We start from the raw sequence: 20,058 nt of genomic DNA, 5'->3' as shown, positions 1-20,058 counted from the left end.
GTGTGTGTGTGTGTGTGTGTGTGTGTGAGTGACACAAGTACACAGTACCTAGCTCAATACAGCAGCATGAGAAACGGAACTGTCTCTGCCTGGCACACAGATCACTGCAAGCCTTCCATATCTCGCTGCGTGGAGCACAAGGCTTCCAGCGCCCTTCTCTGCCAGGTCCCCACCTCCGCGGCAAGGGAAGATGGCAGCTAAGCACCCCCATCCCCAAATTCTGAATACTTAAAAAAAAAAAAAACACTCTTCTGGGCCCGACAAAAGGGAGAACTTAAAATACAATGAAGGCAACAACTGGGACCCCCTTTTGCGTTTGACCGGGAGGAACTTTCTCAACCTTTGGGGCCCCCTTAGGAGGACGCTCCTGCTGTGGGCTGTGACGGTGCGCGCTGGCCGGTTAGGCGGCCCGGCTGGGCTGCGGCCTGTCCACGGGGCTCGCGATGGGGAACTCGGGGCTCTGCATTAGGGGAGGGGGGCGGGCGTGGCCCTGCATCCCCCGCCGGGGGGCTCGGCCCCCAGCCCCCGAGGAAAGCAGCACCAAGCCCGCTAGAGGCTAGGGCAGCCGCTGCCCTCTTGGCAGGAAGTGACCGGTGATCGGCATGGCTCCTGGGAAATGTAGTTTCTCCGGCCCTAGGAAAGTGGCGTCTTTGTCGGGGCATCTCGCGGGCAGGAAACAGGCCAGCGGAGGACTCCAATCCCCGAAGAGATCCCGCAGTCGCCTCCCGCAGAATTAGAGGATCGGCCCAGCGCTTCGGAGAGGGCGAGACGTTACCTTTCTGCTGAGGAACTCCCGCACCAGGGAGGCGGCCACCTCTTCCACGAAGAGGCTGTCCATGCTGCCGGCTCTGCCCACGAGGCCAGCGCGGCCCAGTCCTGCAGCCCCCTGCCCGTCAGTCCGTTGGGGCCAGTATGGCCGCGTTGCCGTGGCAACGGCAGCATCAGCGCCTGGAAGAACTCCTCCCCTTCCCAGGGAGCCCGCGGCCGGGAAGGCGGGAGGGAAGAGGCGGAGCATTCTTTTAAGCAGGTCTGCCAGCCTGGATCCTTTCTCTGGTGGCGCCGAGGGCTGTTCAAAGCCACCAGCTGCGCCGCGGGAGAAAGATGAGGCTGTCTGCTGCGGTCAAGACTTAGTCTCTGGAACGCTGACCTGCACTGCCCTAGGGGGCTGCCCTGAGTGGGGCTCAACTCGAGGAAAAGCAGAAGCCAGCATCTGGCCGCCACAGCGCAGCCAGGATCCAGGAGGAGGGTGCAGGGTTTAAGACCTGGCCCTGCCCTGCCCTGCACTGCCCTATCCTAGAGCAAAGGGCCCTGCACGTCCCTCCTCCGATCCGAATCTCTACTTTTCAGACATCAAGTGGGAAAACTCGCGGACTGCTTGTTCCCAAAGGAAGAAACCCACAGAGAAGGGGCCTCAAATGGCTCACGCACAGCACCGCCCTCAGAGACAGGGGGACGCAGGACCCTGCTTTTTGTTAGGTGCCATGGAATGGAGTTGCTTCCGACCCACAGCCACCCTATGTCAACAGAAGGAACCATTACCACATCCCTCGCCTCCTCACAATTGCTCTCAAGTCTGAGCCCATTGTTGCAGCCACTGTGCCCCTCTATCTTCTTGCTGCCCCTCTAATGTATCAAGCAGGACGTCCTTCTCAGGGACTGGTCTCTCCTGACAACATGTCCAAAGTACGAGACGAAGGCTCACCATCCGGGCCTCTAAGGACCATCCTTGCTTTTCAACACTTGCAAGAGGCATCATGCAGCAGATTTCCACGGTGCGAGAGTCAGTGATCTCTTGACTGCTGCTTCCATGAGCATCTAGCTGCACTAGGCCACGCTGCTGCACGTGACCTCTTTAGAAGATGGAAAAGCTAGGATGTTACTCTGAGGACTAAGGTCCACTGGACCCAAGCCATGGTATTTTCTATTGCCTCCTATGCATGTGAAAACTGAACACTGAAGAAGAATGGGTGCGTTTGAATGGTGGTGCTGGAGGAGACTGCTGAAAGTATCGTGGACTGCTCAAAGAACCAAAAATGTCGGTCTTGGAAGAAGCACAGGAAGAATGCTCACTAGACTCGAGGCAGAGATGGCGAGACGTACACACCTGGGATACGCTGTCAGGAGAGATCCGTTCCTGGAGAAGGACCTTAGTCCTCAGAGTAACATCCTAGCTTTTCCATCTTCTAAAGAGGTCACGTGCAGCAGCGTGGCCTAGTGCAGTTTAAAGTAGCGTGGCAGCGGAAAAGAGGATGGAATGAATTGACAGGGTGGCTGCAACAATGGGCTCAAACCAGAACAATTGTAACGATGGCCGCGGCCTGGGCATTTTGTTGTGCATGGGATCACTGTGAGTCAGGAATCCAGATAAATTTAGGCCCTGAAAAAAACCCAAAAACAAACCCCACCTCACTGCCATCGAGTCAATACCCAATCACAGCAAGCCTAGTGCCAGAGTGGAGCTGCCCCTGGGGGTTTCTGAGACTGTAATTCAATGGGAGTAGAAATCTTTAACTGTCTCCTGTGGAGTGGCTAATAGTTTAAAACTGCTGATCTTGCAGTTAGCAGCTCAAAGCATAAACATATTAAATGTGTGTATAACATTTTTCCGACTGCAGAATCTCCTTACCACGTTGGAATGGGATAGAATGACCAAAGTCGGGGAGCACAGAAGGGCAGTCCCCCTTCACACACGTTGCTGGCCTCCAAGGATACAATGACCTCAAGAGAACCTTCAGCTGTCTCGGAAAAAGGGAACAGTCTAGACCATATGGGAAAGGCAAGGGTGCCTGACAGAAAGCGAGGCCGGATTACGTCCCGGATCCTAGTCTTTCCCAGAGATCCCCCTCAAGTCCGGCTGACCTCTAGACTTCCTGTCCTGGGAACAAGACCAGCCCACAGAGCATTGTAAGCAAGCCCTCCTCTCCCAGTAGCATGTAAATGGTGGCTGGGCCCTTTATCATAAACAAGCCACATGATGCCAACAAGACACATGTGATTATCAATGTGTTAAGTGTCACGAGGTCACGTGTTTTATAAAAACATATGGCTTCATTTTTATTGATTCATTAGTTAATTTTTTTAAATGTCTTTGCAGGGACTAGTGATAATCAAATGTCATGAACCAAGGCTTAAAATAAGTCCCTCGTGCCCTGTCCCCTCCTTAATTTGGGAATGGGGTTAAATGTTGTACATCTGTGAGGTTTCTTTTTGTTTATTTTGTTCTATTAAAATATGCAAAATGAAGAAGATGCCATTTTATACAAAAATAATAATAATCTAGTCTGTGCCTTTGAGGTCCAGAAGGAAAGAAGGAGGAGAAGGGGGGAGGGGGCAGTTAAGGAGAGGGGATCAAAGGAGAACTCAATGTACTTGACTTTGGAGGGATAGTTGCCCCTCATATCAGAGCTTTCACCGAGAGGAGAAAGGGGTGTGTGTGTGTGTGTGTGTGTGTGTGTGTGTGTGTGTAATACGCATCACTCTACAGCTATGGTTGTGTGCATGTAAGAGTCTGTGAGCTTTTAGGTCCATCTGTGTGAGTGTAACTGCAGGTACTGGTGGGACCCCCGGACTCTTTCTGTTATCCCTTCCTGTTCAGGCAACAGGATACATCACACATGTGATCGTGCTTAGGGCAAGGGGGTGAGCCTGCTACATTTGGAAGCCAGGTGCTTTGTGAAAGCCCGTGAGGCTAGTGTACTGCCCCCTCCAGGATGCTTCCGTGAGGGGACTGCCTGAGCATAGCCCCACTCACTAGAAATCAGTTGGATGCTTGTATATTTAGGATGATGATACCGAAAGAGATATTTATAAAACAATACCATTTACAATTACTACACAAAGGATAAAATATTTAGGAATAAATCTTACCAGAGAAAGAAAAGTTTTATACCAGAAAAATTACAAAGCACTCCTACAAGAAACCAAGAGATTTACACAAGTGGAACACGCTACCACATTCCTGGATAGGTAGACTAAACATTGTGAAAATGTCATTATTACAAAAAATATATACACTTTACAAATTCAAGGTGATTCTGATCCAAATCCCACCACCATTCTTCAAAGAAACGGGAAAAATAATCATCAACTTTATATGGAAAGGAAAGAAACTCAGGATAAATAAAAACAAAGTAGGAGGTCTTTTCACTGCCAGACTTTAAAACCTATTATCTAGCCACAGTAACAAAAACAGCAGGTTCACAGAGAACAGAATGCACTACTTGTCCCCATAATCACGTCCTCCCTAAGGATCAAGGCTATGACCAGGTGTACCATGTCTGAAACAGCTGGGTTGAAAGAACATTATGAAAGTCCTTCCACTGAGGTGACCCTCAGACTTTTCCAGCTGATTGGCCCCCATGCCCAGAGGTCAGGACAAGGAGTCCAGGCCAAGGCAATGGCCTTGGCAGCATGAAGGAACAAACAAGTCATCCACCCACTCGTCTCACTGCCAGCTCCCAACCTCTCCTGCCCACTGCATCCATTAGATCAACCATATAAGGATGGAAATGGAGCAAGGGCTCAGACCCCAACCACATCCCGGAGGACAAAGTGGTAGAGGGCCAGCCCAGTGTGGCCCTGGGCCTTTTCACTCAGCCCAAAGCATCACTGGCCCCCTCCCTGTCAGGAGGAGGCTCACACAGTGGTAGGGGCTGGCACATCTAAAATCCAGAGGCCAGGAAACAAACTAGACACTCTGCTAATCTTGTCCAAAATTCACTGGTCCATGCATCCAGGATGCCTTCTTCAGCAGGATATCCACATCAGTCTTGAGGCTGAATTGCTTCTCTTTGGGAAACCTCGGTATTTTCTCACACAGCCTTCAACTGATGGGATGAGGCTCGCCCACGTGATGGAGGGCAACCACATCTACAAAATGCCTTCGCAATAACATCTAGACTAGTCGCGGAGTCAAACAACTGGGCACTCTGGCCCAGCCATGTTGACACATAAAATTAACACATCCCTCAAGGAAACACTCCGCATGAAAATCCCGGCTCACGTCCTCGAAATGCATGGAAATTATCCAAAGCAGAAGGGTGGGGGTTGCTGATTGTCCACCAAATCCATTTTCCCTTTCACCTACAGTGTTATGTCTGTTGTCATTAGAGTGGGCTTCCCGGTTGTCATTATGGCTTCCCGGTCACAATGTATTTCCCAGCCTTCTTTGCAGTTGGAGGTGGCCATGGAACTAGGTTTTCACAGATGGATTCTTCCAAAGTCTTTGTGGTAGTTACATAATCTGTGTCAACTTAAGGGTATTAGGAGTGAATGGGGTGGAGTCTAGCCTGTCAATCAGGTCACAGCCTGATGATGTCTCCTTGTGGGCCTTCTCATGAGGATCCTGGGAACTTCCGCTCTCTCTGCCTTGGTCTTCCTGTTGACAACCACGTGGAGACTTACTGAGACCTGGAAGCGCTCACTCCGCTTCATTTTCCTGCTGCTGAGAAACTCAGAGAGCTGGAGGAGCCATGTGGAGACCCTCACCAGCACTTAAATGCTTCTACCACCACAGGATCCACAAGACTTTTCACCCACCAGCCCGTGATCTTCCTGCATTCGGCACCATTGCATAAGCTGTGTGAGTCTGAGAGGGACTTAAGGATTAGTATAGGACTTATGGGTTAATATGGACTGGATCTGGACTTATGGACTTGATCTGGACAGGGCTGAGAGGTTTTCTCAATATACAATTGCTCTTTGATATAAAGTTCTCTCTTAGACACAAATGAATGTCTCTGAATTTGTTTCTCCAGTCAACCCAGCCTAACACAGCCTTTTTAAAATCAAACAATATTAAAAAAATCAAACTCATTGATTGCACAACCCTTTTAGATATATTTAACCCATTAAATCATATGGTACATGAAGTATCATCAACAAGGCAGTTACTAAAAACAAAAAGGAACACACACAAATATACCAAAACAAAAAAACATCACCTTACTGCCATCGAGTCCTTTCCAACTCATAGTGACCCTACAGGACAACGTAGAACTGCTCTGAGTCTCCTAGGCTGGCAATCTTTACAGGAACAGAAAGTCTGATCTCTCTTCCCTGGAGCTGCTGGTGGGGTCAAACAGCTGACTTTGTGGTTAGAGCCCAACTAATAGCCCACTAATCAAGGCATTTGATCTGTGGTTCTGGGGAAGACTATTGAAAGCACTGTGGATGGCAAAAAGAACCAAACAATCTGTGTTGGGAAGAAGTACAACCAAAGTGCTCCTTAGAGGCAAGGATGGCAAGACTTCATTTTACATAATTTGGACATGTTGACAGGAGAGGCTAGTGCCTGAAGAAGGACATCGTGCTTGTAAAATAACTGAAAAATGCACAACTCATGCCATCAAGTTAGGGCCAACTCATAGGGACCTTCTAGCACAGGGTAGAACTGCCCTGTGAGTTTCCAAGACTATAACTCTTTACAGGAATAGAAAGCCCCTTCTTTCTCCTGTGGAGCAGCTGGTGGTTTGGAACTTCTGACCTTGGGCATCACAGCCCAATGTGTAACCAGTATGCCACCAGGGCTTCAGAGTGAGAAAGAGGAAGGCTATTAACAAGATGGACTGACACAGTGGCTCCAACAATGCGCTCAAGCATCAGAAGGATTGCAAGGATGGCGCAGGACCGTGCAGTGTTCTGTTCCGTGTGCTGGGGTCGCCAAGGGTTGGGACTGATTCCATGGCCCCTGACAACAATGGTAGCCCACTACACCCCCAGGGCTCTTCAACAATAGTTTAACTTAACTCATCAACAATGTATGGCTTGAGCAGCAAGTTATTTGAAGAACTCTCTATATGAGATCAAACCGACAATTTTGTTCAAAACATCAGATAGGGGGTTGGGGGGGTGTGTGTGTGATGGGTTTATTTGATTGGAAAGGAAGAGGGTGAGCATGGATGCAGCAGCTGGAGAAAGCACTCAGCATTGCTGAATTAGACATGTAGAAACTGCTGAGCTGGTGTATGTTTGGCTGTGCATATTCTCAATGCCACTAAATACTCATTCTTAACAGAGCACTCACTGATCCAGAGAATGATCAATATTTACTCATAAAGGAAATAAACCACTGCTACCAAATCGATTCCAACTCATAGAGGCCCTAAAGATCAGGGTAGAACTGCCCCTGTGGCTTTCCTCCACTGTCACTCTGTGTAGGAGTAGAAAGCCTCCTCTTTCTCCCGTGGAGTGGCTGGTGGTTTCAAACTGCAGACCTTGTGCTTAGTAGCCTAATGCCTAACTACTACACAGCCAGGGCTCGTGAAATGGCACAGTAAAGTTCTCACCAGTGGACTGAAAGGGCCAGCGCCCAAGACCAGGCTCTGCTTCTATCCTCTTTCCTCGCCAAGCCAGAGCACAGGTGTCCAGGTGGGCCTGCGAGGGACCAGGAAGACAAAGGCAGCACCTCAGGGCACACGTTCTCAAACTGTGGGCCCCAAAACAATAGCTTCAGCATCATCTAGGGCACTTAATCCCACCTAGGTCTAAAGGAGGCTGGGAAATGTAGTCTTTGTTTAGGCTACAAAATCTATTACTATGAGGAAGGCGAGAATGGGCCCAACAGGATGACCACTAACAATCTCTGGAACCCTGGTTTCTGCTGCTTCAAAATGATACATGTCTACACCTCTGGTTCTTTTATTTAGGAGTTCAAGTCACGGTGTAAACACACAGACACACACACTTGCCAAACACAACAGAGCCACATGTGTGCCCAAAGTCTATGGCCTGTAGACACGGATCCCCAGAGAATCCTGGCCTTTCCCACTTCTGTGTCTAAGCACATTAGGTCTGAATCTCATTCCCTGTAAGGAGGACAAGAAGCCCTAGTGGTGCTGTGAGTTAGAGGTTCAGCTGCTAACCACAGGTCAGCGGTTCAAACCCACTCACCAAACCTCCTAGCCATGAGCCTGCTCCTGTACAGAGTCCCTGCATCGGGCCGTTATGAGTTGAAATCCACTAGCTAACAGTGGGTGCTTTGTTTGTCTGGCTCTATATCAGGAGGGTGGAATTGTCTCCTGAACCCGCTCCAGGTCCCCAGAAGCTGAGTTGCCTAGATGGCCAGGTTTGGCTCCTTTCCATTCCACTCAAGCAAGTCAAAGTGTCTCCTGCCCTTGGCTTGTTCGGAGCTGAAGGAAAAGACTGAATTGGGGCATCTGAGATCCTCTCTGTTGAGTCCGGTGGTGCCTCGGGGTCCTCTCAGTCCCCTAGGGAAGACAAGCCTGTGGTCTGTCTCAGAGAGTTGTCTCCCCGCCCCCAAGCTTCCTCCTCCTCTTCCCCAGTGCCATGTCTCCCACAAGACATGGGCATGACCACGGTGCATTGCAAGAAGACTGGGGACTTACTCTAGGTTTGGAACCTATAAAATCTGAAGGCTCCCCCCAACTCTAGCTTGGCCAAAGCTGACTTGATTGCCACCATGTGGCCTGGGGGTGACTGGAATGGAGGACAGGGCGACTTTAAGATAATAATTTCTCATGGGCATCTGAAACCAACAGTCTTGGTTTCTTATTCATGTCACTTCAGGACTCTAAACTGGAGATGGGTCCTAGTTAGCCATGACACCCACGGTCATCCCTCTGTAAGGAATGGCCAGTTCTCCTTCTCCACCCCCACCAAAAGCAAATCAACCTCCCCACCATCAAGTCAATGCCTACTCAGCAATTCTTCAGGGTAGCGTAGAACTGCCTGTGTTAGTCCAGGTGGACTAGAGAAACAAACGCATAGACACTCGTATGTGTGTAATAAAAAGCTCTATATAAAAGAGCAATTGAATATTAAGAAAACATCCAGCCCCATCCAGATCCAGTCCATCGTCTGATATTAGCCCATATGTCCAATACTAGTCTATAAATTCCTCTTTAGACTCACGCAGCACATGCAATGATGCCGAATGCAGGAATAGCAAAGGCCAGTGGGTGGAAGGGCTTGTGGATTCAGTGGCAGTGGAAGCATCTCAACGCTGGCGCACGTCTCCATGTTTCTCCTCCAGATCTCTGAGTGTCTCAACAGCAGGAAAGAGAAGGTCAGGAGAATGGATCTGGCCTCCAGTGAGCTATTTATCTCCATCTCACCTCCAAATAAGGTCATAAAGTTGCACCCTGATTGACAGGCTAGACTCCATCCCTTCGCTCAAGTTGACAGGAGATTATGAAACTGCTACACTGCCCCTGTGAGTTTCCATGGTGGTTACATAATTTCATGTCAACTTGAAGGTATAAACGAAGGGGTGGAGTCTAGCCTGTCAATCAAATCACAGACTGATGGTACCTCCTGGTGGGCATGGCCTTCTCATAAGGAGGATTCTGGAAATTTCCTCTCTCTCTGTCTCTGCCTTTGCCTTCCTGCTGAAGACCCACACTGGGAGCTGCCAGAGCCCCCAGCCTTGGATCCATAAGACTTTGCACCCACCTGCCACTGATGTTCCTGCATTTTGCATCACTGCCTGTGGCTGCGTGAGTCTGAAGAGGAACTTATGGACTAGTATCAAACTTGTGGATTAGCATTGGACTTATGGACTTGATCTGGACTGTGCTGGGATGTTTGCTTGATATATAATTACTTCTTAATACAAAGCTCTCTCTTTCACATATATATGCATATCACTGGATTTGTTTCTCTAGTCAACCTGGCCTAACACTACTTCTAAGACTGTAACTCTTCATGGGAGTAGAAAGCCCCATCTTTCTCTCATGGAGAGACTAGTGGTTTCAAACTGCAGACCTTGCAGCTAGCAGCCCAAGACATAACCACTATGCCACCGAAGATCCGTTTCCTTCTCCCCACTGGATATCAATTAACTGCTGCTCTTAGCTGCTGTCCAGTTGACTCCCTGGCTCACGGCCAACCACGTACAACGGAATGAACTGCTACGTGGTTCTGTGCCACCCTCATGCTCACTGGTGATCGGAGGGTTGTGATTTTAAGTGGGTGGTATTCAGAAGTAGATTTCCATCCCTGTCTTCATAATCTGCTTCAGTCTGTAAGGCCTGCTGAAACCTGTGGGCTAGGAAGCCCGTTGCACCAGCTCATGCTGGTTTCCTGGTTCTGCTGCCAAATTTCTCAAGCTCTCACTCCATCTTGAGTCTAGGAGGTTCTCAGTGCAGGGACCCTGAGTCCAAAAAACTCACTTCACTCTCAGCTCTTCTTCTTGACGGGAGTGAGGTCTCCCATCCACCCCAGGATAACTCATTTCCAGCCTAGCGGGATGGAGAAATGGAACCATTCCTTATTAGGGTTCAACACACTTTATTTTCATGGCTCCACGCCAACAAGAATATGATGAATCTTATTAGCAAGCTGTCCAATCCCCTTAGTGGGCCCAAAGCGCCTTATTTGCATCAACCAATTACTTGATGGGGGTTGCAAGAATATAGCTAGAAAGTAGTAGGAAAGGGACCCATTGCACTGCGTGTGGTTCCTTGTCCTGTCCAGGTCACGTCCTTGGGAAGCTGCCATGGAGGTTGAGAGAGAGGATGCACAGAGGGCCCCAGATACCAGGTTTGGAAGGAAGGCACTAGGCGTGGGGCCAGCTGTGCTTAACTCAAAAAGAGTTTGCTGGTTACTCACATTTATTCACACTAGTCCCTAGTCCACACCTCCCACAGAGACCAGAACATGGGCCTCCTTCTTCCCCCAGTCTACCTTGCAGCTCCTGGTAAGGGGGTGGGGGAATGTGCATGTGCTACGGCACAGCTGAAATCGCTAGGAAGCTCCTAGAGTCATTTCTGCTCTTTTGATAAGAGATGCAAAGATCCCCGATGATCCCCCCAGCAGCTCTCTGCCTTGGACCGAAACAGGCTGCCTGGAGCCACAGCAGCCACTTGGCAACCACGAGGAAAGGCCAAGTACACCACAGGGACGTGAACCTTATTGGGAGGATGTTATCCAGCTGGCACCTGGAACTGTTCCACGAGAAACTGGTGATGCCACCACAGTCATGGCTTGCATTGTCTGTTCTCCTCGCAGATAGAGAGTCACTTGCAGGAGGTAGCAGTTCGTGAAAGAGTACATCAGCGGGCTCGTGGCCACAAGTCCACCTGGTACCCACAAGTAGACGGGTCCTTTCTTCATCCATCATGGGGCTTCTCCTCCAAAAACTTCACACCCACACACCCATTATCTCATCAGAGGATCACAGGTTCTCCCCATTGGTTAAAGTGAAAACAAATATACTTTATTAAATCTGGTGGTGAGTGTGAAGTTTGGCACCTGGGCTACCACCCACGGGGGAACGAGCAAGCTCCAGACACATGTGGTTTGTTAGGGTCCAGAGATACGGTGCATGTGCACACCTGCACACACATATACACACATACACACACCAGCAAAGAATTAAGCTACTCTGCTTTATCAAAGCATTAAGTCACTACAAAGGAAACAAAGGGAGTCCCCTCACTAATTGAGAAGGGCCCCTTAAGCATAGATAAGAAACACTTACTTCTGGAAGAAAGCCATCCACCCCTTCCCCCCACCCCCCACCTTCTAGAGCAGTGGTTCTCAACTGGTGGGTCGTGACCCCTTTTGGCGTCGAATGACCCTTTCACAGGGGTCGCCAGAGTCATAGCAGTAGCAAAATGACAGTGCTGAAGTAGCAACGAAATTAATTTTATGGTTGGGGGGTCACCCCAACATGAGGCACTGTATTAAAGGGTCGTGGCATTAGGAAGGTTGAGAACCACTGCTCTAGAGAAAGGGGAGGGTGTCTAGGGGTCCATTTCTCGTTTTTAAGTGGCACTCAAAGGTGGGGGGGGGGGCAGAGGGTTACCACTCTGCAGATGGTCAAGCAGCTTTCTGATTGGCTCCTCCGTTCATCTGTGGGTCTCACCCATGGTTTCCATCGTGCTATCTGGGCCGCTGTGCCAGATAAGCTTGTCTCAGAACGGTCTTCAGCACTGCCCTGCGTTGGGACTTTCACTAGGGCCTGCCTTCCAGGGGAAGCCAAGTTCACACAGGCTCCCTTGTCCATCACTTGTTTCACAGGGTCCTTGTCCATCCCCTTAGTGGGCCAGGCAGCTGCCCCTGTTCTGTCGCTGTCAGAGAGGACAAGTCGTCTCAGATGGATGAATGGCAGGCACATAGCACTGTCCCTCTGCCGAACTAAACCCATGTGAACAACCCAGGCAGTGTTCGCAAGGCCCTGCCGTCTACCCTCTCTCCAAGAGAGTTCTGAGCTTCCGAAGGGGGGTGGGGGGATGGGGCCTGGTTGGTATGCGTGCCTGGATTCAGGGAAGATGCCATTCACTGGGAGGTCCTGACCTTGTAAGGAGGGACCCACCTGTCACTTCCTTTCCTCAGCCATTGCCCCTCCTGAACAGCAGAGCTTCACCTGTGCTCAAAAATCCTGTTTACCTAAGTCATTTCCTCTGAATGACCTCTATCTCTCCCCTGACCCTGGACACCAGCTCTCAAGGTCTCACGTGTGCTGGGCACCCCACCTCCCTCTGCCTGTTCCTTAGTCCACACAGACAAGTGCCTCTCCTGCCAAGTGCAGACAGGGGTCCGCTGGAACTAACGGGAGACCCACGGGGAAGACATGCCTCTTATGCCCTTCCAAGAGGGACACCTCGTGGACTGGAGGATGCACTGCAGCCGATTTCAGGGAATCAGGTTTTGTCACCGCAACTGCCAACAAGTTACCTTAACTTGCTGTGTGTCTCTGGGCAAGTCACTTACCGTCTCGGAACCTCAACGTTCTAAACTGTAAACCAAGGATCAGACTAAATTCTAAGGCCCATCCCTGCTCTGACCCTTTAGAAGAGCGGTTCTCAAACTGTGGGTCACCACCCCTGAGGTAGTTAGTTTATTGTGCCAACCTGGCCCATAAACACATGTGGAGTTAATTGAAGGGCAGAGAGCTAAATGGCTTGGTGAGCCTCGCCTTGCAAGTTCTGGGGTCTCTTGCTTTGTAATGGTCGGACCAAGGTGCAGCTACCTTAGCCAGTTCCCTGCTTCAGCTGGTAAGGATCACTTCCTGTGTGACATCCTTCTCCCTGAAGAGAAGCCACATGGACCTACCCTGATGCAGCCCTGGGTGCTGGAGCAGCTGTGTGGAGAGCCCTGCCAGTGCTGAGATGCTTACACATTCACTGATTTGGCTTTCCTCCTGCAGTCGGCATCATTGTGTGTGTTTTGTGAGATGGAGGAAGACTTTGTGGATTGGTGTTGGACATATGGGATAATATTGGACTTGTGGGCTTGGGATGTTTTCTTGATGTGCACTTACCCTTTATATAAAATTCTCTCTTATACATGAGTTTCTGTGGACTCGTTTCTCTAAAGTATGCAGACTACTACAACCCCAATAGGGGTCAAACAACCTTTTCACAGGGGTTGCCTGATCCATAACAGTAGCAAAATGACAGTGATGGAGTAGCAATGAAAATAATGTTCTGGTTGGGGGTTCCCCCCCATGTGGGGTGTTTTATGGGGTGGTGGTGTGATTAGGGTGGTGGAGCGCTGCTGTTGTAGAACGATGTTGTGAGGTGCTTTTTTTGCGCACCTTTTTTTTTTTTTTCACCCTTTTTTGTTGTTGGTTTTTTTCTGCTCCCCCTTTTTTTTTTTTTTGGAGATGGTCGTTTTAGATCCCACTCACTGCACATCACAGGTAGGGAAAGTAAGGTTTGGAGTCGAGGGCTACGACGCATGAGGTAAAGTCAGCCATGTGAGCCCACCCTCCACTCCTTGGGAGAAAGATTTAGGCTGTCTGCTTCCGTAAAGGTTTGCCGTCTTGGAACTCCAAAAGAGGCTGCTCCATGTTGTTTTACAGGGTCACCGTGTGTCGGAATCCACTCGATAGCAGTGACCTTGATTTTGGTTTGGTTATTAAATCATGGGTTGCTTGAAACTAGCCACAGTGGGAATATTTGCACCATGGGAATTGGCAATCAACACAAATTAGTCTCGCTCTCTCTCTCTTCTTTAAAGCTTTTTTTTTTTAACCATTTGTCAACCACTCTCTCCACAATAATAGGAACAGAAGACTCTGACAGCATGTCTCTGGGTGCTATTCAGTAGCCTGGGGAATTGGATAGCATCAAAGAGTAGCTATCCAGCCTAGCACACTTTGAAAATCGAATCTTCGACTCCTGGGACCTTAGAATCACGTTATTGCAAACCAAGAATCCTAAAGCAAGAATGTGAGAACCTAGAAGCCAGAAGAAGAGATGTTAGTGTCGAAAGCAGGGGCTGTTAGCAGATAGCAGAGAAGTGGCCCAGGCCTCAGACCCTGACCAAAGCCCTGGCTGGCCAGCCTGGCTCAGGGCTCAGGCCGCTTGCGGGCCACAATGAAGCAGATCCCAGTATTGGGGGCAAGGCTCACCGAATACAGCTTGGGAGCCTGAAGGAGCTCCTGGATGTCGAAGCCGGCGTCCAGGACAGCCTGCTCCAGCTCCTCCCTCTCCAGGGTCAAATAAGAGAACTCATACTTCCCCACCACGTAGGACGAGAGCCCAAGAGTGGCCATGGTCACCAGGTGCCCCCCCCCCCCGTTTGAGCAGAGAGGCCAGGTTGTGGAGCGCAGCATGGTAGGTGTCCAGGCTGCAGCAGGCGCACTCTATGGCCAGCAGGGTCAGCACACAGTCTGCTAGGGGCAGTGAGGCCGGCGCCAATGGAGTATCCAAGTTGACATCACACTTGATCACCCTCTTCACCGCGGCTCGAAGCTTCTCCTCCTTCTCCATCCACCGGCCACTGCAGAGAGAGGGCTGTGCTCAGGGGCAGGTGGGGGCAGAGGGGGGGCACATCTGGACTCAATGGAGCTCTTAGCCACCTATGACCCAAAGGGTTGCTACTCCTCGGGCCTAGTGGGACATGATGGTGACCCAGCCTGCTCCGCACCCTCATCTCCCAAGCAGGAAAGTGGAGGGGCAGAGAGACAGAAACCTCCCTCTCGCTGGCCCCTTGTGAGCCCCAAGGAGATTAATGAATAGTGATGAGTGTGGGGCTGTTAACCACATGGGCAGCAATTGGAACAACCAGCTGTGGGAGAAAGATCCTAAAGAGGTGTTATAGGCTCAGAAACCATAGGGGGCCCTTCTACCCTGCCCTGCTGGGTTGCTATGAGCTGCAATCAGCTCACTCGCAGTGTGTGGCTTTTTGAGTTCCGTGTATGGATTTGCATATGTTAAAAATATAATGTTGGATGATAACAAGAGAATCTGGAAGATAGCCTAGAGAAATCTGCCATAAAGTCCAACGGTGAGTAATTTTTTTTTTAAGGAAACTGGACTGGACTTAGAATCTTTAGTGACAAGCAAGTTCATTTCAAATCTATCTTTTTAAATAAACCAACCTGGTTGTCTGGACATACATAAATCTGGGATGAAATCTTTTTTTTTTAAAGCAAGGGAATTGCCCTGTAACGCTTGTAATTGTGAAGATGGAATAAATAAATCATTATGTTTATTTGAAGAAAAAAAATTGAAGGCAGAGAATTAGAAATCTTAACGTTCATATGAGTGATTTCCTCAGGGGAGGGGAAGAATAGGGGAGAGGCCCGAGTGAGTCGCTGCCAGTGTTTTTATCTGAGCACGCAGGGTGGGTGGTGGGTCCATGTCACCTCGTGCAGCACAGAAACAATAGATACAGGTGACAGAAGGCGACACAGGTGGGAAAATGATAGATTATGGACAGGTAGGCCGGTGGGTGGGTAGGTGGTTGGATGCATAAATGGGTGGATGGATGGATAAACAGACAAGAAGTCGGACAGAAGGAGACAGACAGACAAATACATAGATATAGAGACATCAGTAGGTAGGGAGGGAGGTAAATAGGTAGATGGATAGAGCAGTAGGTGGATGGACAACAGAAAACCAGAAAGACAAGGAGAAACATAGAGACAGCCACTCAGCCAGATAGATAGATACAGAAACATAGGTAGGTAGGTGCCGGGGGTGGGGTTGGGGGTGGATGGAATAGAGGAGTAGATAGTTGGACAGAAAGAAGGAAAGATACAGACAGACAGACACTGAGACAGACACAGTCACAGCACAGAAACCTGTTCCCAGAGCTGCTGCCGTCCGAAGCGTGTAACAGCAGCAGATGACAGGCCACAGAGCCCTCTGAGAAGGGGGCTGCTGCCCAGCTCCCGAGAGCCCCCTCCCTGCCCTCCAGGCCCCTACCTGTCTCCCTCCAGCTCACAGGCATATTTCACCACCGGCGACCAGTCAAAGGCACCCGGCTCCTGCTTCAGCCACTTTCCCAGCTCCTGGCGGTTGCAGTCAGAGAAGTCCGAGAGGGTGATGTCTAGGAAGGACGAGCAGGCGGCGAGCACCTGATAGATGGTGGGGCCCGAGCCAATGTCGATCAGCATGTCCCCCATGAGGCCTCCTGTGGGAGGGGCCGAGAGGACTGAGTCTGGTCCAAGAGTCTGAGAGCCCATAGAACCTTAGGAGGTGAGGCCCTGCTGTGTCAGCCCTGGGGGTGGGGGCATGGGGAAGAAATGGGGCCCTAGAATGACTCCCAGTGTGCCCGACCAGGTGCTGCCCACGGTGAGAAGCAGCCTCAATTTGGACCATGGTCATGGGCTGACAGTTTCCTGTGTGCCACACCAGAACAACAACAAACAGACTCGGCATCGACTGACGCACATCAGTCCTGTATGTGCCAGAGCAGAACTCAGTAGCTGATTTGGGGAGTTAGATCATAGTTCTTTCTTCTAAGGGACTCCAGGTGGATCGGAACCACCAACCACCCCGTTAGCGACAGGCTGTGACCCACAGGGACTCTGTGTGCTGACCGCAGTGCTAGATGCAGGCAGTCACCACATGACCAGTGTGCTCCACTCCACGGCTGTCTTTAATGTATCAGATGTGTAGCTGTCAGAACAGCGAGGCATGCTTCATGTCTAACATCAGCTACTCAAACACTTGTCTTAGCGGACAATGGACCTTTCTGTGTAAAAAATGAACACGGAAGAGAAACTTCCAGAGACACGGAAACATCATTGACATCGTAATCTGGTTTAGGGGTGTGTAGCCAAGTAGCCCCCAAGTATTATTACCGACCATGATATGGTCGGTAATCATTTGACCAATATGTCAAACACTTAATAAAATAGGCTTTACGAGGTTTAGTTTCTCACCAGGGTTGGATGTCGATTTGATGCCGTAACCCAGGCACTGCCTGCGTTTTATAGGCATCCTTTCCACGTATCCCTGTGAACCATCCTGTGTAGGGGCCAGTGTGGTTGGTTCCATTTTACACATGAGCAAACCGAGGTGAGGAGTGGTTAACGGTTAGCCGGACAATTCTCATCTGAGAGCATGACCGCAGACCCTGCTCTGGAGGACCTCTGCAGCAGTGGCCCTTTAAGATTGGCGGGGACATCCCTGATGTCCGGGCTGTGTGTGTCCCAGTGGGTGAGGTGAGGTTTAGCAATGCTGGTCAGGAACAGGAAGCAGAGGCTGAGAAAGAGGTGACCCGGGAAGGCGGCTGAGGATCACCTAAAAGCAGGAATGAAGCATAACTTCCAAGATTCCATCGGGAGCCGGGCTTACAGCCATCTCTCCGGGTGGATTCACAGTCCACCAGGCTGTTCTCTGACGCTGCCTCCCACCCGCCTGCACTACCAGGTTCTGCAGCCTCTTAACCCCCTCTTGCCCCCAGCCCAGGACTTCTGATCCTGAGAAGACTGGGCCCCGGGGTTCCCAATCAAGTGTCCAATGGGAAGGTGTAGCTATGTGAGCCCAGAGGCCAGACCCAATCCTTGTGTAAGGTGGCGGGTGGGGGAGATAATTATGCAGAAGAGGCAAGGGGGTCTGTTTTACAGGGGTGCTGGTGGTTACAATCAAGACCCTTAAAGACTGAAGGCCATGACATCAGAGACCCCACCTGGCATTCCTAACCCCCCAGATGGACTTCCCCAAATATTGGTCACACTATGGTCAGGGGTGGGGTAGGGGGTGACAGACTGTCAGCTCTTCTGTCTGCTATAGATTTCTCTGGACTCTGAAAGTCAGAGAGCCTTCCCTGTCCCACTCCAAAAACTTAAGGGTTAACAGGGAGCATTCTGGAAATTGCACCAAGCTATATTCACCCCCTTGATGCTGTAGTGGTTTCACATAAGGTTACTAACTACAAGGTCCACAGTTCAAAACCATGAGCTATTTCTCCCAAGGGGGGTAAAAAGGGGAGGCTTTCTACTCCTATAAAGTGTTATGCTCTGGGAAGCCCACAGGGGCAGTTCTACCCTGTCCTGCTAGGAGTCAGTATTGACTCGATGGCAGTGAGTCTGGTCGGGTTTGGATAACCCCTGCAGACACACACTCCCAATTCCCCTGCATCTCCCTCCCCCCACATGTCGCCGCCCCTGTTGCATGGCGAGCAGTCACAGCCAACCTCACCCATGCCAGTGCAAACAGAGTGGCAGGCCTAGCAAGTTAACTCACCCCAGCGGCCCCTGGAGAAGACCAGGCTCCCACCCAAGCCAACCCCTGCCCCTCCGACTTCCTGTGCACGCAGGGTCCCATGGAGACCCAGGGTCAAGGGCCTCACCGGGGCCGAAGGTCTTGTGGAGAAACTCCAGGCTAAACTTCAGCACCTCGGCCTTGGGGGCAGGGCCGCTGTCCAAGCTGTAGTAGGTAGTCAGGTACGCCCCTGGCAGGAAGTACTTCTGGTACGCCTCTCCGCCCTTGAAGCCGCCCTCCATGGTGGCCCGTGTGCACGCCCGGCTTCCCCCACCCGGGCTTATGAAGCTCCAGATGCTGCAGACTCCACCCCAGGACCCAGCCCACCCCCCCTGCTCCTCTCAGTGGGCCTCCCCTTCTGCAGTCTGGGGAAGGGACACATGGTAACCCAGAAGCTACAGCAACACCCACCACCTGCCTTTTGGAGAAACAAGTCCGAATCCCTTAGGATTATTGATGGTGCCCAGCCTTGAGTCACGTCCTCACCTTGGCCAGCCCCGTGCTGCTAGGAAACCCAGGGACAGTGCCCAGCCTTGGGTTCCCCATGTGCTTGCCCACTTCCCCTGGCTGTGAGGACTGAGCTCGCTCTCCTGAGTCACAGTTGACCAGAGACTGTGCAGGTGGCCCTGTGCTTGGACGACAGGGAAGGCTCTCTGCAGGCCCAGTGTCCCAGTGCAGAGAGAACTGCTCACTGTGTATCCCCGCCCTGAGGGCCCCTCTCCATGGCCTGCCACTCTGTGAGCTCCCCTCATTCCCCTCGAAAGGGGAAGAGAGAGTCCAGGCAGAGAGCACAAACTCGCCAGGGGGCCCTCAGGTGTCCTCCCTGTGAGATGGGAGTGCATTGTCCAGCCTCCCACGGGCAGAGAGAAAAGCCCATTCTCCCCTTGGCACAAGGAAGTACCCGTGCCTTGGCCACAAGCCAGCAGAAATTCACTAGCTGGCTTCCAGGCCCAGGACTCTTCCCCTGGAAATAGGAGAGAGAAAATTAGCTTGCCCTGCCTTTAAGGAAACAAGCAATCCCAACCTCTGCTCACACAAACCAGACTGACCCTGCTCAGGGCCCAGCAGACTGAGCCCTCCACAGAGGCAGGAACACACAGGGGCTGCCTTCAGGGCCCCGTCCCCACGGGGTGGGAACAGGGGGCAGCCTCTGGGTACCCGGGACTGTGGCTCCAGCCTACAAAAGACACTGAGGGCAAGCGGGAGGCTGAAGCACTCAAGAGATGTCATTTGAGGAGCATTGAGCAAAGGGGTGGTATTCCCTGGAAGTACCGACGGTTCTCCGCAGCTGCTAACCAAAAGGCTGGAGGTTCAAGCCCATCCAGAGACCTTTCAGAAGATCGGCCTGCTGATCAGCTTCCCCCAGTGAGTCGCTGAAACACTACCCTGCTACACACAAGGTCACCATGAATCAGGGTCAACTCAACAACTGGCTGATCAGCAAAGGTATGCACAAGGGTGAGTGAGGGAAGTCACCAGGTGCCCTGAGGCTGGTAGCAGGGAGAGCCATTAGGACCCCAAGGCCTGAGGGAGGGGCCACTGGACACAGGGACAGGAGGCTATGCAGAAGGGCTTCTGCCACAGCCAACAGGAAAGGACACCCAGGCCAACTTCTGACTCCCTCCAACTTCCTGCCAAATCCAGCTGAGGT

General features: G+C 51.1%; 2 protein-coding genes across 2 annotated transcripts in view; both read right to left on the bottom strand.

Annotated features, from left to right (window-relative positions):
* The window catches only part of MINDY4 (MINDY lysine 48 deubiquitinase 4), a 154,470-nt gene extending 153,541 nt beyond the window's left edge, over positions 1–929 (bottom strand). The window contains exon 1 of the mRNA XM_013004666.2: positions 776–929. Coding sequence (XP_012860120.2) covers positions 776–838 — 63 coding nt within the window. The 5' untranslated portion in view covers positions 839–929. The remainder of the gene's footprint in view (positions 1–775) is intronic.
* A 12,650-nt stretch (positions 930–13,579) lies between these two features.
* On the bottom strand, positions 13,580–18,649 carry INMT (indolethylamine N-methyltransferase). The gene is given in 4 exon segments (XM_004702858.2): positions 13,580–14,488; positions 14,490–14,691; positions 16,122–16,329; positions 18,496–18,649. Coding segments are annotated over 4 exon segments (795 nt in total). The 3' UTR covers positions 13,580–14,257.
* Between the last annotated feature and the right edge of the window lie 1,409 nt (positions 18,650–20,058).

The sequence above is a fragment of the Echinops telfairi genome, unplaced genomic scaffold, assembly GCF_000313985.2.
Source record: "Echinops telfairi isolate 266 unplaced genomic scaffold, ASM31398v2 ScPeMD7_23;HRSCAF=83, whole genome shotgun sequence".
Taxonomy (NCBI): Eukaryota; Metazoa; Chordata; class Mammalia; order Afrosoricida; family Tenrecidae; genus Echinops; species Echinops telfairi.
This window is presented reverse-complemented; position numbering and strand designations above follow the sequence as displayed.